The sequence below is a fragment of the Mustela nigripes genome, chromosome 14, assembly GCF_022355385.1.
Source record: "Mustela nigripes isolate SB6536 chromosome 14, MUSNIG.SB6536, whole genome shotgun sequence".
NCBI classification, from domain to species: Eukaryota; Metazoa; Chordata; class Mammalia; order Carnivora; family Mustelidae; genus Mustela; species Mustela nigripes.
This window is the reverse complement of record NC_081570.1, coordinates 83,244,670-83,272,462: the sequence shown is the minus strand read 5'-3', so window position 1 is coordinate 83,272,462 and position 27,793 is coordinate 83,244,670. Positions and strand designations below refer to the sequence as shown.

The 27,793-nt window shown below is 32.4% G+C and overlaps 1 protein-coding gene across 5 annotated transcripts in view; it reads left to right on the top strand.

The window, feature by feature from the left end:
• DPYD (dihydropyrimidine dehydrogenase) overlaps nt 1-27,793 on the top strand; it is an 833,094-nt gene that overhangs the window by 210,790 nt on the left and 594,511 nt on the right. For all 5 annotated transcript variants that reach the window (XM_059375481.1, XM_059375484.1, XM_059375483.1 and 2 more), the window contains one exon: nt 6,010-6,171. In XM_059375481.1, coding sequence (XP_059231464.1) covers nt 6,010-6,171 — 162 coding nt within the window. The remainder of the gene's footprint in view (nt 1-6,009; nt 6,172-27,793) is intronic.

Below are 27,793 nucleotides of genomic sequence, written 5' to 3'. Positions count from 1 at the left end.
AATGTATGAGGTTATACATGGACATATGTTGTAAATTTTCTTGGGTGTATACTAAAGAGTGGAATTGGTGAATCATATGGTAACTCTGTTTTTATCCTTGTGAGCAACTGCCAAACTATTTTTCAAAGTACACCATTTTTCAATCCCATAAGCAACATATAATTGTTCCAGTTTTTCCACATCCTTGTCAACATTTTTTATTGTATGTCTTTTTTTTTACATAAAAATTATTTATTTAAAACATTAAAAAAATTTTTTTCTTCACATTTTTCTTTTTTTTAAAGCTTTTATTTAAATTCTAGTTGGTTAATATACAGTATAATATTGGTTTCAGGAATAGAATCTTAGTGATTCATATAAGAATCATAAAAGATCTTACATTTAAGATCCAGTGCTCATCTCAATAAGTACCCTCCGCAATACCCATCACTCATTTAGCCTCTCTTCTGGCCCCTACCCCTCCTTCAACCCTCAGTTTGTTTTCTATAATCAAGAGTTTCTTACGGTTTGTTCTCTTTCTTTCTTTTTCCTCTTTTCCCTTTATCTGTTTTATTTCTTTCTTTAAAATCTGTTCTATTTCTTTAATTCCACATATGACTGAAATCATATGGTATCTGCCTTTTACTGACTGACTTATTTCACTCAGTGTAATACACCCTGGATCCATCCACATCATTGCAAATGAGAAGATTTCATTCTTTTTGACGTCTAAATAATATTTCATTGTATATATTGTTATGTCTTTTTCACTGTAGCCACCCAAATAGGTTAAGAAGTGGTATCTCATTTTGACTAGCATTTCTCTGGTAGCTAATAACGTTTAGCCATACTTCTTATGCATATTGGCCATTTGTATATTTTTGGAGAAATGTTCATATCAATCCATTGTTCATTTTTTGATTATCTTATTAGTGAGTTATAAGTCTTCATATATTTTAGATGAAAATTTCTTATCAGGGGCACCTGGGTGAATCAGTGGGTTAAAGCCTCTGCCTTCGGCTCAGGTCATGATCCTAGGGTCCTGGGATCAAGCCCTGCATTGGGCCCTCTGCTCAACAGGGAGCCTGCTTCTTCTTCTCTCTCTCTCTGCCAGCCTCTCTGCCTACTTGTGGTCTCTGTCTGTCAAATAAATAAATAAAATCTTTAAAAAAAAATTTCTTACCATATGTTACTTTTTTCCTGTTCTGTTGGTTGCCTTTTAACTTTCTTGGTGGTGTTCCTTGTAGCACAGAAGTTTTTAATTCTTATGAAATCCAGTTCATCTCTTTTGTGTGTGTGTGTGTGTGTCATTGCTTGTGCTTTTGTTTTTATGGCTAAAAACCATTGCCTAATCCAAGGTCTTAAAGATTTATTCCTATATCATCTTCTAAGAGTTTTATAGATTTATCTCTAACATTTATATCTATAATTTATTGTTAGTTAATCTTTATGTGTGCTGTGAAATAAAGATCAACTCCATTCTTTTGCTTATGGATATTCAGTTATCACATCATTTCTTAAGAATATTCTTTCTTTATAGAATTGTCTTGGAATCCTTGTCAGAAAATCAATTGAACATAAAGATAAGGTTTCTATCTAGACTGTCAGTTCTGTTCTATTGGTCTGTATCTGTGTTATTATGCCAGTACCACACCATCATGATTACTGTTGCTTCATAATAAGTTCTGACATCAGGAAATGGGACTCCTCCAACTTTGATCGTATTTTTCACAGCTGTTTTGCCTATTCTGGTTCTGGGTATTTTGGTTTTTCATATGAATTTTGGAGTCAATATGCCAATTTTTGTAAAGAAATCTGCTATGATTTTGATAGGGATTGTGCTGAAGCTGTAGATAAATTTGGGGAGTAACATCCTAATAATAAGCCTTCTAATTCATAATCATGGACTGTCTTTCCATTTATCTAGGTTTTCTTTAGTTTCACTCAGCAGTGGTCTGTTTTCAGAACCTATGTTTGACACATTTTTGGTAAATATAGTTTAAATAATTTGTATTTTGATCCTCTTAGAATTATTTTTTATTTCATTTTTGTTTTGTTCATTGTTTCATACATTGTGTGTAGATATAAAGTTGATTGTTGTATATTGATTGATCTCATGTTCAGCATGCTGGCTACAGTGATTATTAGTAATGTATTAGTCAGGGTTCTTCATAAAAACTGTATATATATAAAATATAATGTATAACATAGGTATATAATATTAATATATTATATATATTTATATATTTTACAGATTAATATATATAAACATATATAATATAAACTATATGTATATATATACTGATGTCCAAACTCAACCAGGCAGGTTCCACATTTTCTTCCTGTCACCTTATCATGTGCTATTCAGTTCCTCAGTGGTTGGATGTTGTCCACCCAGTTGAGTGATAATTGGGGAAGGCAGTCTACTTTGGTGAGTCCACCAATTTAAAAACCAATCTAATATGGAAATACCTTCTTATACCCACCCCAAAATAATGTTTAATGTGGACATCCCATGGCACAGTCAAGTTGACACATAAAATTAAGCATTATTTTGCTAATAGTTTTTTACTAGATTTTAGGATTTTTTATATACAAGATCACTTCTTCTATAAGTAGAAATAGTTTTACTTCTTATTTTGCAATTTGAATAGCTTTTGTTTCTTTTGTTTGCCACATTATTTGGATAAAACTGCCAGTATTGTGCTGGATAGATGTGCATCCTTATATTTTCCTGATGCTAAGGTTGGAAGGATTCAGTTTTCAGTGTAAAGTAAGATGTCAGCTGTGGTTTTTAAATAAATATTCTTTATTAACCTCTTAAATGAATTAGTGGCTCTTTGTGGCCTGTTGTGAGTTTTTATCATGAGAGGTATTGAATTTTGTCAGATGTTTTTCTGCATTTTTTTGAGATTATTGTGTAAATTTTTGTCCTTTATTCTATTGATGCAGTGTATTATATTAATTCATTTAGGGGATATTAAACCAACCCTGCATTCCTGAGATAAATTCCATATGTATATTTTAGAAGTATTTGTGAAGAATTGGTATTGATTGTTAAATACTTTGTAGAATTCAGCATTTAAGCCATTTCAGCCTCAAATCTTCCTTGAATCACCTTTACTATCTTAATGATTCCTTATTTTATGATTCCCTATACATTAATAAGTCAAGTAAAATCTTGGATACATGCTCCTTCTCTATATATAAGGGAATCCTGTCTTATCTTTTGGGAAAGTGTACTTTGACAGCATGGTGCTTTACTCTTGTCCCTTATCAGTGACATTAACAAAGACTATCCCAAAGACAATGATAACTATGACCAAATTTGAGGAAAAAAAAACCAGATTAATCTTTAGTTAAGATAAAAAAGACTTTGCCTTATAATAACTTTTCATTGACTTGATGGAAAGATTAAAATTAAGGGAAGGGGGTGCCTGGGTGGCTCAGTGGGTTAAAGCCTCTGCCTTTGGCTCAGGTCATGATCCCAGAGTCCTGGGATCGAGCTCTGCATTGGGCTCTCTGCTCAGCAGGGAACCTGCTTCCCCTTTTCTCTCTGCCTGCCTCTCTGCTCACTTGTGATCTCTGTCAAATGAATAAAATAAAATCTTAAAAAAAATTAAAAAAAAAACTAACGGAAATATACAAAAAATTCATCTAATAGGGATGGCTGTGTGGCTCAGTTGATAAAGCATCTGCTTCCTGCTCAGGTCCTGAAGTCAAGTCCCATATTGGACTCCCTGCTCAACAGGGAGCCTGCTTCTCCTTCTCCCTCTGCATGCTGCTCCCCCTGCCTGTGCTTTTTCTTTCTCTGACAAGTAAATAAAATCTTGGGAAAAAAATCTATTAAGATATAAAGTGTAATTAATGAGCTAGTTACATGAAGTCCAATTTATACTGAAAAGAGCGTTGTGTGTTTTACATCAAGATACATATTATATATGAAAAATAATGTTGTAACTAGATTTTATAACCTATTTAGTACTTAACAGTATTCTTTAGTATTAGAGTATGTCTTGGTCCTTATGAGTTTGTGGTCATATATATGGCTCTGAATCCTGGCTCTGCCACTTTATATGCTCTATGATCCTTTGGCAAATTATATATCCTTCCTACCCCAGTTTCCTTATTTATAAGTTGAATTTAATAACACATTCCTATTATGTATTCAGAAATATGTAGTGAAGAACCATTCTTACATGTTAGACATTATTGTTGGTTGCTAAGAAGACCCATTGAATAAGATAAATGCTGTTAAAGCACCATGAATACTATACAAAATAATACTATACATGAATACTATACAAAAACCATGCATTAAGATCTATTTTTAAATGTTTTATTCAGTTATGGAATGCCAGTTTGATTATTTTTAAATAGATCACAGTATTATGGTTGTATATTGAAATGGTTCATCTATTTTGTCTATATTTTTCTAAATCTTCATGAAGTTTTTTTAAATCTTTTTCTGCTATCTCCAATTTCTGTATCAGACCTATGGGTCTGCTTTATTGATTCATTTTTTTTCACTGACTATCAGGCATTTAATCTGTCTCATCTTATGCTTAGAAGTTTTTGATTGGGTGCTGGACATTTTATATAAGATGATTGACGATAAAGATTAAATAAAAGCCTAGCAAACTTCTGATAATGTATCAACAATTCGAGAAATAGTTAAGGTTATTTCTGTTGTTTATTATCATCAGTATTCTATAATGTCTAGGAATTTGTATTTATGATCAAAGTTAGTCATGGAAGCAATGTATGTGTTGTCAAAGATCTTCAAAAGTATTGTAAACAAAAACTAAAGGAGAAATTAATACTTTAGTTTCATACCACTAACTATATTCTACCATCTCTTCTTTAAAACATATTTTTATAGCAGTTTTGTATTTACAGAAAAGCTGTGAAGATAGTACAAAGAATCCCTATATAGACCTGTACATTATTTTCTCTACTATTAATATCTGACATTACTATAGCACATTTATTACAATTAATGAAACATTATCTCTGTTTTATTACTAACTAAAGTCTGTGATTTCTTCAGATTTCCTTAGTTTTTACCTAGTACCTTTTTTCCTTATCTAGGCTCCTGTCCAGAATAGCATAGGACATTTAGTTGTCATATTTCCTTAGGGTTTTCTTGAGTTTTATATATTCTCAAAACTATCCGTATTTTTTACTTGACAGTTTTGAGGAGTACTGGTCAAGTACACTTCTTACTTTTGATTAGAGAAAACAATACTCCCCAAATATTCAAGTTATTCATTCTTAGTCAATAATGACAGGATTGTACAATGTTTGAACAGGTTTGGTTCTAAAAACTCTTGATAAAATGAGTAGTATTTTAAGTTATTCTATATAAATCAAATGTATGAAAGGAAGTAATGAGAGATGAGCTTGACAAGGTCTCATCCAAGAGTAGTGGTTAGTTTCATCTGCTTATTTGCTTAATAGTATGTGATTGAAGAATTAGATAATCAACACGAAGTGTCATATTTAGTCTCTCTGGACAAGCCAGATGAGAAAAAGGGAAAGAGGATCCTAGATGCTTTTAATTTAGTTAAATGAAAGATAACTTGAGTTTAACCGTTTTTTTTTTTTTTTTAACATTTTAAGATTTAAATTTGTTCAGTCTACCTAACTTACCTAGTTAAAAATGAAAAGGATAATTCTTGTCAGGGTATAGTTAGATGCTTTGTGAAAGAAAGCTATTTACAGAACATTTATACTTTAAATTTTGATTTTCCAAAATTGATTAATTGTTTATTTATTAATATACCATATATTGAATATTTCTGCATGTCAGGTTCTCTCCTAGTTATTATTTGATGTTTACTGATGGTAAACATTATTGAAACCTCTATATTTTATACATGACTTAATCTTCAACTTAATCTATCACCTAATAGATTACTTAATAGAGAACTCAGTCTGTTACCTGATAGAAAATTGGATCATATTTTGAATGTTTAAGGTGCATTGTTACATAATAAAATTTTATTTTATTTTATTTTATTTTTGTAGAACTATTATGGAGCTGCTAAGATGATTTTTTCTGACAACCCACTTGGTCTGACCTGTGGAATGGTATGTCCAACTTCTGATCTTTGTGTAGGTGGATGCAATTTGTATGCCACTGAAGAGGGACCAATTAATATTGGTGGATTGCAGCAGTTTGCTACTGAGGTATGTAAGTGTACATATTGCTCTTTTTTTGTCCACCCCTAAAGCACAAAAATCTTAGAATGACTTTAATTCTTAGTGCTCTTTTGATATCTAGCATTTTTAATGTAATACACAGCTAACATGTGTTTTATGCCATAAATAATATTTTTATTCAACAAGGGTTATAAAAATTAAACTTCAAAAACCCTATGTCAAATTAATTGCAGTTCCAGAAAGTCATTAAAATATTCTGAGTGAAAGTTATGTAAATTAGAGGGTCTAAAGAAAAATGTATTCATTAACTATACATTGGAGAGTGACAAGAGGACCCCATTTTAAAAAGGCTATCATGCCTGATTCTTTTTCCTGAAATTCTCTTTTAACTTTTACAGCTTGAAATAATATGTCAGCATTATTTTGTGGGTTTTTTTTTTTTATTAATAGACGTTAGAGAATTTTCAAAACCCCTAACTGAATAATATTCTTTAAAATTACATTTTATAAACTTTTAGATTAGGAGCATGTGTGTTATTTGGATACAAATTATAATAAAACAAAAGCTTTTAATCTCACCATTTTGATTCATAGCTTTCTCTTTTATGAATCCTTCGTCAGTAACTGATACTCCGGGACATCTTATGCTCTCTGGTGTGCCCTCTTTGGAATGAACTACCAAGTTATTTTCTGTGTATCATTTAAATGATCAACTTATATCAAGGTTACAGTAGATTGTATAATCCTTGTGGTCCAGTTGGCTAGAAGGCCAAATTAAACGCCTGTCAACACTAGGTTTTTACTTAATGACTTCCCTGTCTGATTTTGTCAACTGAAACACAATGTATTCTTTCCTTTTAAGACCCTTCCCATAATATCCCTCAAGATTAAGTCTCACTTTGCTGTTAGTAAATCAAGGTTATTCCTTCTCTGCTCTCTGACAAGTTAATTCTAAGCAAGGCCTTCTAGTAATGAGAAAATAGAAACAATTTGATGTTGTACATTGTCACAATCAATTATAGGAATTAATTTGTTTTCTTACCAAATTCAAAGTTGCATTAGGCTTACCTGAACATTGCAAGGTATGAGCTTTATACCCTGGGAAAATCCTTAGTTGATGGAGACTAACTTGAACTCTTCTGTATCTTTTTTTAGGGACTCACTGTTTCTTTATTATAGCAGGGCAAGTTTGCACAGATGTAGTAAGTGAAAGGGCATACAATATGTGTATGAACTAACACTGCATTTTAAAACAAAATGACTTAAAATAATATTATTACTTTGTTGGTGTCCTGGATGACAGACGCCATTCCTCTGAGAACTCTCACTTGTTGATTTAAATTGAGGTACAATTGACAAACACTATTATAATGGTTTCAGTTGTAAAACAGTAATTCAGCATTTCTATACATTGTGAAATGGTAGTTATAAGTCTAGTTACAACCTGTCACCATACAAAGTTAAAGCAATATTATTGACTTTATTTCTCAAGCTGTACATCACATCTCAGTGACTTATTTATTTTATAACTAGAAGTTTTTACTTCTTGAACCCTTCACCTATCCCCTGCTCAGCACCCCTTTGCTCTGGCAATCATCAATGTCTTCTCTGTATCTATAAGTCTGGGTTTTGTTTCACTATGTTTGTTCTGTTTTTTAAATTCCACGTGTAAGTGAAATCATTTGGTATATGTCTTTTTTCATCTCACTTATTTAAGTTGGCACCATACTCTCAAGGTCCATCCTTGTAGCAAATAACAAGATTTCATTCCATTGTGTATACATGTTACAGTTTCTTTATCCACTAACCTGTTGATGGATACATAGGTAGCTTCCATATGTTGGCTGTTATAAATAATGCTGAAATGAATATGTGTGCATTTCTTTTAGAGTTAGTATTTTAATTTTATTTGGAAAAATACCCAGTAGTTGAATTGCTTGATCATATGGCAGCCTTATTTTTTTAGTTTTTTAAGGAACCTCCATAATGTTTTTATAGTGCACCAATTTATATTTCCACTAACAGTGCACAAGAATTACCTTTTCTATATCTCCTTGCCTATACTTTTTTTTTTTTGATAAAGGCAATTCTAGCAGGTGTAAGGTGATATCTAATTGTGGCTGATTTTCATTTTATTCTTGATTAGTGATACTGAACATCTTTTCATGTTTATTGGCCATCTGTATGTCTTCTTTGGAGAAAAAGGTCTATTCAGATCCTCTGCTTAATTTTTTAACTGGATTATTTGAGTTTTTGTTGTTGTTATTGAGTTATAGTACTCAGTGTATATTCTTTATATGTTGTGTTCTTTATGTAATTTTGATATTAGTCCCCCTTTGGATATATGATTTACAAATATTTTTTCTCCCACATAATAGGTTGCTTTTTCATTTCATTGATTTTTTTTTTTCTGTGCAGCTTTTTAGTCTAGTGTAGTTCCATTTGCCCATATATTTATTTTTCTTTTTTCTTTTGTTTCCTTTGTCTTTCGAGTCAAATCTAAAAAAACCATTGTGAATATTAATGTCAAATAGCCTGCCAACTAGCAGTTTTATGGTTTTCGGTCTTACATTCAAGCATTTAATCCATGTTGAGTTTATGTTTTGTGTAGGGCATAAGAAAATGGTCCAGTTTCATTCTTTTGCATGTAGATGTCCAGTTTTTCCAGCACGTTTTATTGAAGAGACTGTCTCTTCCCCATTGTATATTCTTGCCTCCTTTATCATAAATTAATTGACTTTGTATGTGGTTTATTTTGGGGCTCTGTATTATGTTCTGTTGATATATGTGTCAACAGAATATTGTTGATATATGTGTCTGGATTCATACCAATACCATTTTGTTTTGATTACTATAGCTTTATAGTATAGTTTGAAGTCAAGGAGTGTGATACTTCTGGCTTTCAGCTTATTTCTTAAGATTATTTTGCTATTTGAGGTCTTTTGTGGTTTTGTATTAATTTTAGAATTATTTGTTCTAGTTTTGTGAAAAATACCATTGGAGTTTTAATAGAGATTGCACTGAGTCTCTAGATTGCTTTGGATAATATGGAGAATATTTAACAATATTAATTTTTCCAATTCATGAACAAGGAATATCTTTTTGTTTGTGTCTTCAATTTCTTTCATTGATGTCTTACTATTTTCTTTTTTTTTTTTTAAGATTTTATTTATTTATTTGACCGACAGAGATTACAAGTAGGCAGAGAGGCAGACAGAGAGAGAGAGAGAGGAGGAAGCAGCTTCCCTGAAGAGCAGAGAGCCCGATGTGGGGCTCGATCCCAGGACCCTAGGATCATGACCTGAGCTGAAGGCAGAGGCTTTAACCCACTGAGCCACCCAGGCGCCCCGACTATTTTCAATGTATAGGTGTTTCATCTCCTTGGTTAAATTTATTTTTAGGTATTTTATTCTTTTGGGTGGGATTGTGAATAGGATTGTTTTCTTCATTTCTTTTTCTGATAATTTGTTGTTGGTTTATATAAACAACAGATTTTTTCTATATTAATTTTGTATCTTAGAATTTCATTGAATTCACTTGTTAGTTCTAACAGTTTTTTGTTGGAATCTTTAGGGTTTTTTATACATAGTATCACATATTCTACAAATAGTAACAGTTGTAGTTCTTTCTTTCCAGTTTGGATGCTTTTTATTTATCTTTATTGCCTTATTTTTGAATAGGATTTCCAATATTAAGTTTGATAAAAGTGGGGAGAGTGAGCATTCTTGCTTTGTTCCTGATCTTAGAGAAAAAGCTTTCAGGTTTACAACATTAAGTATGATGTTATCTATAGGCTTGTCATATAAGATCTTTATTATGTTGGGGTGCATTCCTTCTATACTGACTTTGTTGAGAGTTTTTGCCATAAATGAATACAGGGTTTTATCAAATAATTTGTTTGAATTTATTGAGATAATCATATGACTTTTATCTTTCAGTTTGTAAATGTGATGTATTTCATTGATTGATTTGTGGATATTGAACCACCCTTGCATTTCTGGAATAAATCCCGCTAGATCATGATGCATGATCCTTTTAATGTATAGTTGAATTCAGTTTGCCAGTATTTTGTTAAGGATATTTACATCTAAGCTCATTATGGAAACACCCTATAATGTTTTCTTTGTGTATATCCTTGTCTAGTTTGGGTATCAGGGTAATGGCCATCTCCTAAAATGAGTTTGGAAGCGTTTTCTTCTCTTTAATTTTCTGGGAAGAGATTAGGGAAAATATGTATTAAAGCTTTGAATGTTTTGTAGAATTAACCAGTTAAGCTATCCAGTCCTAGATTTTATTGTGCCAAGGTTTCTGATTTCTGATTTCTGACTCAATCTCCTGCCTAGTAATTAGTCTATTCAGATTTTCTGTTTCTTCATGATTCAGTCTTAAAAGATTGTTAAGTTTCTATGACTTTATCCTAATTTGTCTGTTTTATTGGCATATAGTTGTTCAAAGTAGTCTCTCAGGATGTTGAAACTTCTCTTTCATTTCTGATTTTATTTATTTATACTCTATCTTTGCGTGAGTCTAGATAAAGGCTTGTCAGTTTTGTCTGTCTTTTCAAAAAATCAGATCTAGTTTCATTGATCTTTTCTATTGCCTTTTTAAAGTTTCTATTTCATTTAATTTTACTCTGATCTTTATTATTTCCCTCCTTTCAATAACTGTGGGTTTTGTTTGTTCTGACTTTTGTAGTTTCTTTAGACATAAAATTAAATTGTCAGAGATTTTTCTTCTTTCTGAGGTAGTTCTGTATTCTCATGAACTTCCTTCTTAAACCACTTTTGAGGCATCTCATAAATTTTGATATGTTGTGTTTCTGTTTTCATTTGCTCTAGGTATTTTTTTAAATTTCTTTCTGTTTTTTCTATGACCCAGTAGTTTTTTGGTATCATGTTGTTTAATTCCCATGTATTTGTATTTTTTCCAGTTTTCTTCTTATAATTGATTTCAAGTTTCATACCAATGTGGTTCAAAAAGATGTGTAATGTAATTTCAGTCTTCTTAATCTATTGAGACTTATTTTGTAGCCTAGTGTGATGAATCCTGAAGAATGTCCCATGTGCATTTGAGAAGATTGTGTATTTTGCTGCTTTTGGATGTAGTGTTTTATAGATATCTACCTATTAAGTCCATCTGGTCTAATATATCATTTAAGACTAATGTTTCCCTATTGTTTTTCTGTTTAGATGATCTATCTGTTGTTATAAGTGGAGTTTTAAAGTACCCTATTATTTATTTTATTGCTATAGATTTCTTTTTTTAGGACTGTTAATGCTTGTTTTATATATTTTTGTGCTTCTGTGTTGGAAACATATATATCTATAAATGTTATGTCTTTTTGCTGGCTTAAGACCTTTCTTATTGTGTAGTACCCATCTTTGTCTTTTATTACAATCTTTGTTTTAACGTCTCTTTTTTTTGATATGACTATAGCTATAGCAGCTTTCTTTTTATTTATGTGGAATATCTTTTTTTATACTTTCACTTTTAGTCCATGTGTCCTTCCTTTTGAAGTGACGTAGGCAGTATAAAAAGGTGTCTTGTTTTTTACCCAATCATTCACTTTATGTCTTTTGATTGGAGAATTTAATCCACTTACATTGAAAGTGTTTTTAATAGGTGTGTACTATAGCTGTTTATTTTGTTAATTGTTTTTTTAAGATTGCTTACATATTTCCTCTCTGTATCTATTTTCTACTCTCTCTCCTTTGTGGTTTGTTGATTTCCTTTAATGTTATGTTTAGATTACTTCCTCACCTTCTTTTGTTTGTTTTACTCTACATTTTTGATTTGCGGTTATTTTAATGTTCACATATATCACCTTATGTATATTACAATTTTTTAAAGTTGATAGCAAAGTAAGTTTGAACACATTCCAAAACTCTACAGTTTTACTCTCCCCAGTACATTTATATTTTTATTGTCACATTTTACATTTTTTATTTTGTGTATTAATTAATTATTGTACTTTTAAAATTTTGCTTCTTTCATGTTTTAATCATAGTAGATATATAAGTGATCACTCTGCTACCTTTAATATATGTACTTTTTCCAATAAGATTTTTACTTTTGTATGTTTTTCTATTATTTGTTAGTGTCATTTTTTTTTTTTTCAGCTTGAAGAAGTTCCTTTAACATGTCTTATAAGGCTAGTTTAATAATATTGAGGGTTTTTTTTTTTTTTTTGCTTTTGTTTGTATAGAAAACTATTTATCTCTCTCTCTCTCTCTCTCTTTCTCTCTCTCTCTGTGTCAATTCTGAATGATAACCTCGCTGGGTAAAGTATTCTTGGTTAGATGTTTTTCTTTTTATGACTTTGAATTTCATATCACTTCTTTTTGGCCTGCAAAGTTTCTGCTGAGAAATAGCCTTATGGGATTTTCTTTGTATGTTGCAATTTGATTTTTTTTTCTCTTGCTATTTTTAAGTTTTTCTATTTTTCTTTTAACTTTCCATATTTTAATTATACTGTTTCTTGGCATGGCTCTCTTTGAGTTTACCTGAACTAGAAATCTCTGGGCTTCTTGGGCCTAAATGTCTTTTAGGGAATGTTTCAGCTATTATTTCTTCAAATAAATTATCTGCTCCTTTCTTTCTCTTTTCTTTTTCTGCCAATGCCTTCATCTCTAGGGAGAGTTTCCATTGTTCCCTGTCTTTTTAGCAGGTGTTTTTAGATTAGGAAATAAATATCTTCACCTATGGTAGACATGCTTTTCAAACTGCTGTTTTTTCATTGGGTTTCAGGGTCAGACTGCAAGTCAGTCCTTTAAAAGAGAAATCTCAATTTTCTGTATGATTTTAGGTCCTTGGATTTTAGCCCCTCTGGTTTTCTAATTTAGATGTTTTGGGGTTTCATCTATTTGGTGCAGATCCCAGGGGTTAGGATACTTGATTTAGGAAACAAACTCTTCACTCTTCCAGGGGAAAGCGCTACACTGGTGAGATCCCTCCCTACCGTGTGTTACTGACCCAGCAGTAGGTTTTTTATTTTGACCATATCTACCTCTTCTACCTTTCTCAATATGGTCTTTTTACCCTTTGTTGTGAAGAGTTAGTTCATGTAGTACTTTGTTTTTTTCCAGAGGAAAATAATTCATATTTAAATTTAGATTTGGTGTGGGGCGCCTGGGTGGCTCAGTGGGCTAGGCCTCTGCCTTCAGCTCAGGTCATGATCTTGGGGTCCTGGAATCGAGCCCCGCATCAGACTCTCTGCTGGTGGGGAGCCTGCTTCCCCTTCTCTCTCTGCCTGCCTCTCTGCCTACTTGTGATCTCTCTCTCTTTCTCTCTGTCAAATAAATAAATAAATAAAATCTTTAAAAATTTTTTTTTAAATTTAGATGTGGTGTGTCCCTGGGAAGAGGTGAGTTCAGGATCTTTCTATTCTACCATCTTGCAAAAGTCCCCCTTTCCAACTCTCACTTGGTTTTAATGAACTGTTTCCACCTCTTTCCAAAGCAGTTTTTTGTTTGTTTGTTTTGTTTTGCTGCGTGCATGTGTGTGTGTGTGTGCGTGCGTGCTTTGATTTTGTTTTTTAATTTAAGGCAGAGCATAGTTTAGGATGGCATTAAATGCATTGTAAGTGAATTGTGGAATTTAAAATACAAGTGTATCTTTTATATTTCAGTTATACTTTATAAAACAGTGACTTCAAATATAACTCAAATTATAAATAAGTCTTGTAATGAAACCATGAGGAAAAGCTCTCCTTTTTTTTAAGAAGACCTTTTAGGGCAAGATACTTTAAAAAGTTTTGTTATTCAAAAGTCAGTGGATGGTTTACTTAAACTTTCTCAACTGTCAGTGTTGTTACAAAGATAAGCAAAAGACAACATATTAATTGACTGCAAGTGAAAAAAGAAAGCACAATGTGCAGAATACCATTATTATTTAAAACTACTAAACTATTGATACTTAAATTGAAGCAGAATATGATGCAAATAATTTTATTTATTTTGGTTGTTTGATAAAACAATGATTGATTTTTGACCTTTAAAGAAATGCAAATCTATTTTTCAACCAAATTAAGGAAAGGTTAGGAAAGCAGAGTAAAATAGCGTGATATTTTTCAAAATTGCTTTTCCTGTAATTTATAAATGATTTTTTAAATATCAACTTTGTAGTTTGCCATTATTGGTTAAATCCATACCTTTTACTTTTCTATTTGAACATGGGCATATGGAACATAGAGATTGTAGTAGAAAACAAATAAATCACACAAGGAATAGCCTGCAGTAGAATCAGGAGACCAGCTGCTTTTTTGTTGTTGTTGTTCTATCTTGTCGTTATTATTCAATCCTTTACTATCCCCCCATCTGCAGTGACCTTGCTGCAGACATTTTTGTGTGCCTATGAAAACAGGTAGGCTATGGGGTGATTCTGACTCTAGGAGGCAGTTTTTCCTAGTTCAGTTAGATATAATAATATTGCCTCAATAAAATAACTTGAAAATAATAGTTTGGTATGGATTCTCTTTTCAGTCTCACGAGGATTTTAAAATTTTTCTACACAAATATGGCCCTTGAAAATTTTATTTTGAAATGTGTTTGTGTGTGTAATTGAATTTTTAAGAAATCATTACCTTTATCCATGTATAGACCAAGAAGACTTACATCATTTCTCAAATTTAAGGAATTGTTATAAAAGGAAAATGAAAGGAGAACACATCTTCCTACTATCTTCTAAAGTTTGAAAAATAAACTGTAACTACATACTTAGCTGTGTGTTAAATCAATTCCCTTCTGCTAATGTTAACTAGTTATGCAGGCAATTTAACAAAACCAAAATTAAAAGTTCAGGGTTCTGAAGTTTGACTTTAAATGTTAAGATGAATGAGGGCCGTAAGATCACTACTTAAAATTGCTGCCTCAGTCATGAACTTTTAGAAATACATTAGATTATGAAATTGTTATCTAAAAACATTATTTGGTTTTCACAATCAACATTCTATGAGATTATCTTAATACTTATTAAATGTACTGTTTTATGAGGTATATACTTCTTAACACTGCACTTTCAGTTTTGTTTTTATACTTTTAGTTAAGAATGGAACTGATAAATGGAATCCTAGATTAACTCAGGTGACTCACTGAGGACAGAATTACTCTTTAGATTTTTTTCTTTTTTTTTTTACTGTATCTCTCAGCACATTTCTTATTTCACTTTTCTTTTGCTATAACCCAGTTCTTGTCTCACTGTCATGCATTATTTATATACCATCATATACTATTTGTTTTTATTTCTATGTTTTACTGGTTAGACACAATTCGAATCAAATTGATGAGTGCCAGTAATACAATAACAAATACAGTAATGCAATTCCAATAGCCTACTTTAAGAGATACCTTACACTCATTTAAATAACATCAAGATTTATATTTTGCTTGAATACAATAAATATTTTGGAGAATTGTGAATGGAGGAGGAACACAATTACTCAAGTTAATTGTGATTTAATAGGACAAATATTATTTTTGCCATATCTTCATTTTGAACATGGAGGTCACCAAAAGCCTTAAACTTTTGCCTTCTACAAGCGTAAGTGAGGAGAATATAGAAATATGTATACTAATATATAATAGAGTATTGCATGTTCTCTCTCAGGTAATGTATTTTTGTGGTACATTTTATCTATCAAATAGAAAAGTAGAGACAAAAAAAGAGTAAGTGTAATTCTCAAATTAAAGCCATTGTCGAAGAAATGTACATAAACTGTAATATTAGATATACTCTGTGTGTTATGTTGGTTGTTTTATAAGTAACATAAAATGACTGCGATACTTCGAAGAGTAAGTAAGGACATTATTAATAATTAATTCAGTGTAGCAGGCACAAACCAGGATTATCGCAGGCAGACTGACTTGTATGAACATCCAGTGTAATAAGTTCCTACTGGGTAAGGATTCAGTTAATCAAACAAACATTGATTGAAAATTGATTAGAATTAAGTTTTGTTTTAGGCTGTTTCTGAACTATAGGCCTTAAGAAGCTATAGCACCTCTCAAGAAATAATACAAGCCACAACTAAAATTTTGTAGCAAACTTGATAATACATATTGTATTTGCTTTAGCATCCCTGGACTGATAATTCAGTCTTCATTAATTTTTGTCACTTGGTTTTGGAGGTGATTAGACCTTTGTATGATGGAAAGGATCAGGCAAGGGAAAATATAGAGTTACAAAAACACACCATACTTTCATAGCACTTCAGTGCATTTTTGTGATATCTCACTTTAAAATGTTGATAAACCACCCTTGAGACATGTAAACTAGGTAATGTTTTTCCCATTTCAGACATGAGGAAACTAAGGATCAAAGTGATTAAAAAATAGTTAACATCAAACAAACTTCTGTTGCACTGGGCTGTATTAGGTACTTCACTTAGCACTTGCTAACCTTGAAAATAACCCTTCAGGTAAATGTGATCATGTCCATTCTTTGCAGCAAGGAGCTACATGGAATTAAATTCCTCAAGTTCACATCTAGTAACAGCAAATCTAGAATACAAAGCTAGTGCTTTAATTTCCAGCATTTAACAAATTCTCACTTGCCCCAGATATTGTGGTAAGTCATCAATGCAAACTCACTCTAAACCCAGGTTTTCTGGCTGCACGTTCACAACATTGCACTTTGTTGGTTTATGTTTACCTTAGTCACTGTACCTCACAACTCACAAACTGAGTTTTTTGTGTGATATGAAGCACCTATATTAAAATAGGTGTTTTTTTTTTAATTTTTTAAAAGATCTTATTTATTTATTTACTTGAGAGAAAGAGTGAGCAAGAGATTAGTGAGTGGTGGTGGGAGTGAACAGAGGGAGAAGGAGTAGCAGACTCTCTGCTGAGTGGGGAGCCTGATGTGGGGCTCCATGTGGGGCTTCATGTTGGATTCTATCTCAGGACCCTGGGATCACGCCCCAAGCTGAAGGCAGATGCTTAACTAACTGAGCCAACCAGGTTCCCCTTAAAATAGGTTGTTGAGATGAGTGCCTGTTTTATTTGTTTTCTTTGTTTATGTATATTACTAAAAACCTTTTATTTTCTTATTATTTCATTTTTCTGGCTAGTGAAGGATTATTATAGATCCAGGACCCAGGGTTTGTGGAGCCTAAGATGATAAACTTTGGGTTCCTTCTATGAAAAATTATAAAAAGCACTACTATAAAATTTAAATAGAGAGCTTTGAAAGGGTCCTATTCTATGAAGGGCCCTGAAGCTCAAGATTATATCTAAAGTTTTATTTTAATTTGGAGAGCCTAAGGCTGATTTGATGGTAGCTGGCCTATAAGTAAGTTTAGGAAAGAGTCTAGCACATTTATGATACAATTTGGTAAAGTGGTCAATAAAATCTATAGTTATTATAGCTAATCTAAAATGAAGATAAACTACCATGATAATGAATAATCAATATTTACAGTTAATCCCTTTTGCAGGTCATTTATAAATAGAATATGGATTAGAGAATAGTAATTAGATTAATGATACCTCACACTTGCCTCTTTGTCCCAAACTCGAATTGTCTTTGAATAAAATTTCTCTATCCTTCTCCTTTTTATTTCCAGTATTACTAGTAGTTTGTGAATACTGTTTGTACAAAAAAAAATATTTGTAGGAGAAATAAGATGTACATGAATAAAATACATTACACATTAATAAATCAGTAGTTTGTACTCTGGTGAAATGTTGCTCTCAGGGATGCAAATACAAGTAGTATCTGTTAAGGCTTGATTTGTGTCTCTCCTTTTGGTCTTAATGCAGTAGTCAATATAAAATAATAATGTCTTGCTAGATTTCACTGAATATCTGACATTCTTCCTCAAAAAGCTTTAGAAATCTATTAAAAATACTCAGTGCTGGCACAATGCTTGATAATAAACATGTAGGATTGGATAAATTGCTAGATGATTTTCATTACAATATTAATTTATTTTAAAACTATTTGTTACCATCTAAAGCTTTAAGACATAAAAATATGTTTTGGGGGTAATAACTGAAATTTGCCAAAATTGTATACTTGTTAAGATTATTTGCTACAACTTTTTCCCCCTAAATTTGTTTTTTCTAAGTTCAATATATATACTTCTCCAGGCTGTTTATAGTTTAGAATGGTGTAGTTTTATTGGTTTGAGTTTTAACACTTAAAAATATGTATTTTCACAAATATACTTGACAAATTAAAGTATAAAGTAGTAGCAACAAGTGATATTGTACCAATATAGATCACTTGTAAGAGGTGTGAGTTAAGATTTAAACCAGCCATTTTACTCCAAAGTATAATGATAAATGAAATACAATAAGCACATAATAAAAGTTAAGAGCTGAAATTAAAAAAAAAAAAAGGAATATAAATACCTTTCAGGGCCAGAAGTGTAGAAACTTTCAACAGTGAACAAGGGACTTCGGCCTCTCACTGCTAGGCTATGCATAAGCAGTCAGGAGCTGCTGGGGAATTTTAGTGGTGTAGGGTGCTAAGTACCCAAACATTATGAGGGATAGAAAACAAGACTCACCTACCCCTGGTAGAAAGTTAAAAAAGTAGGTGCAATACTTTGCAGGGCGGGGCCTTATATGAAGCTTCAGAGAGAAGCAGTGACAGCTGTGCCCCAGTGGTTTAAGCATGTGCTTGCTTAATGGCACAGTAACTTATTTCTGTGATATGTCTAAGTATTGCCTGGGGACTGGAACTCTGGGCTTCCAGTAAGAAACCTGGTTGGGTAGTTGGGGAGAGGGGAGAGAAAGGGGAGAACGAAGGGTGTTGCTGGGTAGATGTCACTACATACTTGATATAAGGAAAAAGAGAGCAAATGCCACAACACAAAAATTCCACTTAGATTAAGTCAGAAAGTTCAAAAGTACATTAGAAGAGTGAATGCTCCCAGTGATAATCAAGACTCAAACGAGAGATGATGACTGTATCCTAATGAACCACAAATACTACCATAATCAGGATTTTAAATAAATAAGCATAAAACAACAGCCCTGAAAATAAGATAAAATTATGTATAAAAAAACCAATGAGTTTTGTATGAAAAATAGTTGATTAGAAATATTCAGTGGGGGTGCCTGGGTGGCTCGGTGGATTAAGCCACTTCCTTCGGCTCAGGTCATGATCTCAGGGTCCTGGGATCGAGTCCCGCATCGGGCTCTCTGCTCAGTAGGGAGCCTGCTTCCTCCCCCCTCTCTCTGCCTGCCTCTTTGCCTACTTGTGATCTCTCTCTGTCAAATGGATAAATAAAATCTTAAAAAAAAAAAAAAGAAATATTCAGTGAAATTAAAATATCAGTAAAAAATTTTTAAAGTAGTTATAGACACAGATAAAATTTGGTGAACTTAAAAAAAAAAATCCGAGAAATTTGCCAGGGTGTAGTAAAAAGATATAAAGAAAGGAAAAGTATAACGGAGAAGTTAAGAAGCTTAGAGGCTCCAGTATACATATTAAGAGTTCCTGAAATAGAGATTGGCAAAGCAGTCTTAAAGCAGTTATGTTAGAATTTTCTAAAAAGAAAGGAAAAATTGGGGGCACCTGGGTGGCTCAGTGGGTTAAGCCTGTGCCTTAAGCTAAGGTCATGATCTCAGGGTCCTGGGATCGAGCCCCACATCGAGCTCCCTACCCAGCGGGGAGCCTGCTTTTGCCCTCTCTGTGCCTGCCTCTCTGCCTAATTGTGATCCCTCTCTCTGTCAAATAAATAAATATATATATATTAAAAAAAAAAAAGGAAAAATTTAAGTTCATCACCTACACCCATGGTTGCAATAATGTGAAATACTGGAGATCACAAAAGAATCAAAGCTTCCAGAAAATTATTAAAAAGATCACTTTAAAACCAAATGACAATCGGATGGACCCCACACTTCTCATCAGCATTAATAGATGTGAGAAACAATGGACACAATATTTTTAAAGGTCTAAGATAGGACATTAATAGAAATACTTCTCATGCATTTTAAATCTAAGGTGGCTTATTATTTACCTTGTTATTTATAGAGAACTACTAAAAATGAGTTATTTTTTAGTATGAATGAAAGGAACCTGGAAGAGAGTCAACAAACAATGAGCAAAGAAACCAGCAAAATATGGTGGTAAATATAATTAGTGAGTGTAAAGTAATTATTAAAAACTCACTTTGGAGTGCCAAAAATAAAAACAGAAATAAATTTTATATAATACTGACAAGGAAGGCATTTGAGGTGGAGGTGGGGAGTATAGTAAGTGTCCTAAGTGTCTTTAGTGTTGGGAGGATAAGGGAGTACTCAATAAATTGAGAGTATGTTTTTAAAAACATTGAAATATTGATGTTAAAAATTTAAAACTAATCACAGAAACATGGAAATACAATCTGTAACTTTCACACAATCGTAGAAACAGAGGTGGGTATGGAGAAAACAATCCAGTCTCCAGGGAAACAAAACTAAAACCCAGACGAGAGAGAAGCAAAGAAAAAGCAGAGTAAATAGGAAACATAAAAGAGATAGTAGAAACACATCCAAATATATAATTAACCACAATAATTTGCATTTATTAAATTTGTTTATGGAAACATATGTGACTAGTATCGATATAAAATAAATACTGTAAACAGCTGTATGATGTCTAGAAAAGAACAACCTTAGCAGAAAGTTGGTTGAAAAAAGATAAGCTATGCAAACACTAACTATAAGGAAAGTTAATGCAGTGATATTAATACTAACATAAGTAGAATTTGGGGGGGAAATATTACTAAAACTAAAGAGAAAAATAATCAAAAAATGAAAAAATGTCTTAAAGGATGTAACATTCATAAACTGTTTATGTGTTGCAACACAGCTTTACCCAAAATTAGTAAGGTTTTTATTTGAATAAGGTTCATTAGATTGATTTAATACATCAAGAGTTTCCTGATTCCTCTAATATAAAGTGAATATGACCTTTTCATACACTTGTTTAACGTTTATCAAAATTGACCATGTACTAGGTCAGAACAATTATATATAATTTCCAGTGAATATATATGACTGTGCTTTTTCTATTACATAACTAAATTAGAAATAAAAAATAAAAATATTATAAAAATGAAAAAGTAACGATAACAAATTTTTGTGTGGGAATTAAAAAAAAACACATTTATAAATGATTGATGGGTTAAAGAGGTTATCATAATAAGAATTACACAATATTTAGACCTGAAGGAAAATTTCTGTTGGCAACATCTGAAGTGCAGCCAAAGTCATTTTTATGTGAAAATTTATTGTGTTAAGTGTGTGTAACAGGAAATAAAGCAATGTCTATCTTAAGGAACTAGTAAGAGAGCAAATGGAGTAGGGATGGGTGTGGTGGTGGTAAATTTCAAAAAAGAAGAAAAGAAGTGAAAATTATAGAAAAATAATGAAACAACATAAAAGCAAAAATAAAGATGATCTACAAAACAGAAAGCTGGCTCTTTGAAAATAGTTTAGTAAATGCTTGTATGGCATATCATATAACAACCAATGCATTTTAGTTACAACTGCCTTCTAATTACTGTTCTTTTATTACGTTCTTAATCTGCTTACAAGTAGCTTTGGCACCATAGTTAATCATTATGGTTGTTTCCCCTAAATCTCCTAAATACCGAATATTCAACTGAAGCAGATAGGACTGGGGAGGGTCTCTTAAGTCTACCATGTCACCACCACTTCCCTTAGCCTCTCTGCTAGCCTCTTGTCTCCAACAAGCAGAAATGTGGTTTGCTTGGTCCCTGGCAGCTTTATTCCAACTGGAACTTTGAACACACATCTGAGTGACTGACTAGGTACTAAGCAGGGGCTGGGTATGAAGGATAGAGTAATGAACAAGATAGGAATGAGACTAGCCCTTAGAGAACTTACTTCCTGGTAAGAAAAACAGACAGTTAAGCAAGCGAATTACAATGAAGAGACTGCACCATGGGAGCAAGTACCTAGGAGACCTAGTAGATAGCCTAACAAGGACTGACAGTTGAGCTGAGAAAGTGAAATTTAAACCAGGTCCTGAAAGGTGTTCATCAAATGCAGCAAAATTAAGAATAGGAGTGTATTCCAGGCATGGAGAATAGCATGAACAAATCCTGAAGGCAAAAGAGTTCATGTGCTGGTTAATATGAACCTGCATATGGTTTTGGATCAGTAAAGTTGCTCATAGCTGAACTACATACATATGTTTTCAAATTGTATTTGGTCAACTTCAACCATTTAATTCAATGGCAGCCTCCAATCCCAAATATAACATACAGTATATTTATAATAAAAATAAGAACTATAATATAAGAATAATAACTTAGGTGTCAGTTCCATTGTCTATAAAATGAGCAATCTTACCTAACTTTGAAGACTGTTAGAACTGGAGATATAAATGTTAAATACCTAAGAGAGTGCCTTATAAAGAGAAGGCATTAATTTCAGGAGTTTTTCATCATTGATTCATTTGGTCTTCACAATAAACTGCTAAAATAATTAGTACTTTCTTAATTTTAGAGCTGACATTTAGAGAGATGAAGTCATCTCCAAGATAACATGTAACTTTTTCTTTCTTTTTTTTTTGGTTTAAAGATTTGTCTTAGGCATTATCTTTCCTTCTTTCTAAGTAAGTTTTCTTTCTCACAGGCTCCCAGAGTACCATATGTAAAAATGAAGCCTGCATGGGAAAGGTTGATTGTAATAATTTTTCTGTATTTAAGACATGTGAATACTCTGTTACCTAGAGAGCTATTTACTAGTGGATCTTTGTTTTATTTATACTGGTTTCCAGTGCCTAGAGGGCATGTAAAGATACTTACTGAATTAAGGTGGAAATTGAATGAAACAGAGTAATCTGATCTTAAAGTAGGAAGTATTTTGACCATGCCAGAAATGTTTCACAGTAAGATTTATTTTAATAAGAGAACATGAAATAAGATCTTTAGGAATTACTAATATATTAATAATTTTGATAACTGAAAAGTTGACATGACATAGAGTTTTTCTTTTTTCCCATACATTTGAAACAAAGTTTCTACTTTTGGTGTCCCTTGTTTAATGTGAATAGACTAAGAATTTTTCTTCTCAAAGGATGGCTGCAGTAAATAGTATGTACTCAGTATTTCCGTTCACTTCTTTTACAAAAGGAAGCAGATTACAAAGAAAATTACATAGAAGCCTCTCTTGGAAAGCATGTAATTTGAAGTAACTTACTTTGGATGCACAAATAGCAATCTATTTATTTAAAACATTCAAAAGTTAACCGGACTGACATATTGCTAATAAATAATTCAAGGAAACTGAAACCAACAAGATAAAAATCTGTAACTTTTATTAAGTTTTTCCTTAGACCTTCACTGATGAAATAGTATTTCTTAGAAATTACCCGAAGTTTTGTTTTATTTCATAATAAAAGCAAGTTAAATGCTCACAAAAATATAAACTTTTTAAGAGGGCACAGAATACAACTACTGTCACAATTCATCCTTCAATTATGGAAGTATCCCCAAATTTCCAAGAATATTTTATCTGTTTTCATTTTGCCATAGTTTAATTTTGCTGTTGCTTGGTTAAGAAGAATATATGGAGTAATTGAGGAAAAATTATAGCTACGAAACATTTATTTTTATTTTCATTTTGTGCCATTTTACAAAGTTAGAAGAATTAAAATGAGGAAGAGTTACCCTCCAATCAGAATTAGTAAATATTCTTGCATTTGCCATGTTATGTCCTTTTTCTCTGAGAGAGCACTACATAATTAGAAAATTATTATTTTTCTTTCTCTAGTATGTGAGGAGGCTTAGGGGTACATCTCATGGTCTCTGTGTCTGAAACTTCTCATTGTTATAGTCAAGATAATCTCTCCATTGCTTCAAAACAATATGAAAATTATGGACGAAATGCTAGTAAAGTCAAGTCAGTTTGGAGTTAGGAAAGAAATACACTTTTCAGGGGAGTGAAAAGTCAGAAATCACAGATGATTTATGCAAGGAAATCCTCTTTTAAAAAGTTCCTCAAGAAGAACAAACACAAATAACTGTCCTTCTATATCAATGAACAAGAACTATATTCCCTTGGTTACTGTTACTCATTTGTTGAGAACTGTCATATGAGTTCAGCAATTTTGAAATCCGTCCTGCTCTGTGGTGGAATTTTCCTATGCCCTGGGATTACAGATGGGAGGGAAAAAAAAAAAAAAACCAACTCTGATTACTGCATAGCATATAGGGAAAGTCAGATTGCAAACTATGCTAAGTGAAAAAAAAATGAAATCCCTACAAAGTATGTAGAAAATGGGCAGTGATCCATTACTGGTATCTAAACATAATTTCAATAGCAGTAAACCTAGTAATCAGCCCCTAACTAGCTCCTTTAGGGCTAGTTGAAAGCCTTTTTCATTGTTTTTATATAACACAGTGGTTGTTTCATTTTAGGGTTCTATAAATGTTTGTTATATGCTACTGATGGAAAGTAAAATAATCCACAGACGCCAGGGTGGCTCAGTTGGTTAAGCAACTGCTATTGGCTCAGGTCATGATCCTGGAATCCTGGGATTGAGTCCCACATAGGACTCCTTGCTCGGGGGGGGGGGGGGGGAGTCTGTTTCTCCATCTGACCTGTCCCCTCTCAAGCTCTCTCTCTCTCAACTAAATAAATGAAACATCTTTAAAAAAGAAGAAGAAGAAGAGGAGGAGGAGGGGGAGGGGGAGGAGGAGGAGAAGCAAAATAACCTTAAAATACTCTAACTGCATTAGTAGGAAAAGGAACACTTTTAAAAGGATAGAAATATAAATTATTTTGGTTGAGTATAAGATCATGTTTCTCTTGCTGCAGCTAACACCTCAATTTCTCAAGTTGCAGAAAAGCATACAGGGAAACCAAATGATGTAGTGCAGTGTTTTTCAAAGGCTTCCTTAACAGCTGTTGGTTTGTAAGTTTAATTTATTAAGTATAACCACCTTTTGTTAATTGACTATATTAAGTATGTTAGACTTACAAAAGATAAATTCATGTAATAGTTTTTTTTTCAGTTACGCATTTCCTGTTGAAAAACTATATGTGCATAATGATATCTTATTGAAAATCCCTATAAAAATTTGACCATAACAGTAAGAGTTCAGGCTCTGGAGTAGAATGGTCTTGGCATAAAATCCTTACCTGTGAAAATGGCTTCCACATCTGAGAACTGGAAATAATAATTGTACCATCGTAACAGAATTGTTGAAGACTAAATGAGATCACATATATAGTGTTTTAGTATAAAGCCTGACACAGGGTATGTGCTCAGTGCATACCGGCCTTATTATTGTGGGGAAATACATATTGAGCATACTTTCCATGCATCTTTAGATACTTGAATTACTCCCTTGTGATACTGATTAACCTATTTGTTTCCATTATTAACTTGTTTTGGCACTTGAATCTTCTGCTTAGAAAAAATTCTCTTAGAGAGTTTAACAGTGGAATGACAGCTAAAGTTTGTTTTAAAGAATGGGATCTTTCTCACTTTAAGAGTTTGTCTTGAATTAAGTTTTTGTTGTATTATAAAACAATAGGAATTATACTCTAAGAAAATCTATTAGGAAATGTTCTTTTGATATTGTAACAAGTAGACTCAATATAGTATTTATATATGAATTATTTGTAATTTTGAGTTACATTTATTTGAAAACTGATCTGGTTTAAAAAAGGAAATGAAAAATATGCTTTATTACTTAAATTTTAGAGATTTGTTTTAATTGACTGAATTTCAGGACAAAATTTATTCATGCTCTTTAGTCAATAGTCTAAATTATTTCTTCCACTAGTACTATCTATGGATAGATAGTCTTAAGAAAAAAAGTCACAAGATTTGTTATTTTAAACATAGTTCATCATTAACTTTATTAGATATATTAATTACTTTTATAAAACAACAATTTTATTTTTTTATTTTTTTTTAAAACAACAATTTTAGATGTATGAATAATTGATTCACATCTCTTAGGTTTATAAAGTACTTAGGTATATATCAACAGCCCCCCAAATGTTTATGTAGCTATTTACTTGACTTCCTAGCAATTTTTAAAAAACATTCTGCAATAATCAAGCAATATTCATGAGAGTGTATTATGTACATATGAAATTGTTCATTTTGTGTATTTCAGTTGAAAATGAGTTGAACACTGCTGTTTGTTTTTTTTTTTAAAGATTTTATTTATTTATTTGACAGACAGAGATCACAAGTAGGCAGAGAGGCAGGCAGAGAGAGAGAGAGAGAGAGAGAGGGAAGCAGGCTTCCTGCGGAGCAGAGAGCCCGATGCGGGGCTCGATCCCAGGACCCTGAGATCATGACCCGAGCCGAAGGTAGCAGCCCAAACCACTGAGCCACCCAGGCGCCCCAGAACTCTGCTGTTTTATTTTTAAAGACTGGTTTATTTATTTGAGAGAGAGAGAGAAAGATTGAAAGTGAGCGATGAGTAGGGGGATGTAGATGGAGAGAGAATCTCAAGCAGATCCCCACTGAGGGCAGAGTCCCACACAGGGCTCAATCCAAGACTGAGACATGACCTGAGCCAAGATCAAGAGTCAGATGTGAACTGGCTGAGCCGCCAAGGCACCTAGAACACCACTGTTTTAAAAGCACAGAAGGCCACTTAGTCATTCTGGTCTTGAGGAAGTTGGCAAGTATAGCTAATATATCTCAAAGTTTGTGCTTGATGATACAACTTTGCCAGCGGTTTAAAAAAGAATTATGTGAATGCACACATATTTTTGAGTTCAATAATGTGATGAAGGCAGTTAGGACCAGCTCTTGAGAGGGTGAGCTGGTTGTTAAATACAACCATCATGAAAAATTAAAAATTAAATGATGTAACATTATAATCATATATATCATATTAAAAAGAAATGTAACAAATACTAAAACTCATTGCTTCATAATTATTTCATTTTTATCTTCATTGTGCTCTTGAGGTCATGTCTATTATATGTTAGAAATGTTGGAAATGTTCTATAATACATTAATCACTAGCCACATACAGTTATTGAGTACTTGAAAAATGACTATTATTAAGAACTAAATTTTTATTTTTATTTAATTATAATGAATTTAAATATAAATTTGATTAGTCACATGTGACTAATTAGTCACATGTGACACATGTTGGACAGTAAGTGTTCTGCCTCATGGAGTTTGAACATGAGGTGAATTAGGAAGTAACTTTTGCTATGTGACAAAGAACTTTTCTAAGTGCTTTACATGAGTTAACTGGTTTAATCCTTGTAGTAACCTATGAGATAGATAATACTAACCCCACTTTCAATACCATGCACCATGAGAAAGATGGACATCAAGACTCGACTCCAAGCAGTGTCATTTTAAAGTCAGACATCTAAAAAACAAACTATTGTTCTTTGTGATAAAATTCACAAAATTTTGTTCAAACACTTGTTTCATTAGAAACTATCAAGGTTGATAACAGCCTTTTACAAAGCCAAGGGAGAAAATCCAGTGCAATAAAAAGGTACTTAAAAGAATGAAACATAACAGGAAAAAGAATAATTCGTTCATAGATTAGTGTATTGAGAAAGGTAGGGTATGGTGTATTTATTAACCAGCTCACGAGCTCATGAGTGTGGGGTTGCCCATTTCAGAAGCTGATCATAGTACATGTCTTTGGTGTTATAGGAGTTGAGAATTATGCTTGCTCTCATTCCCT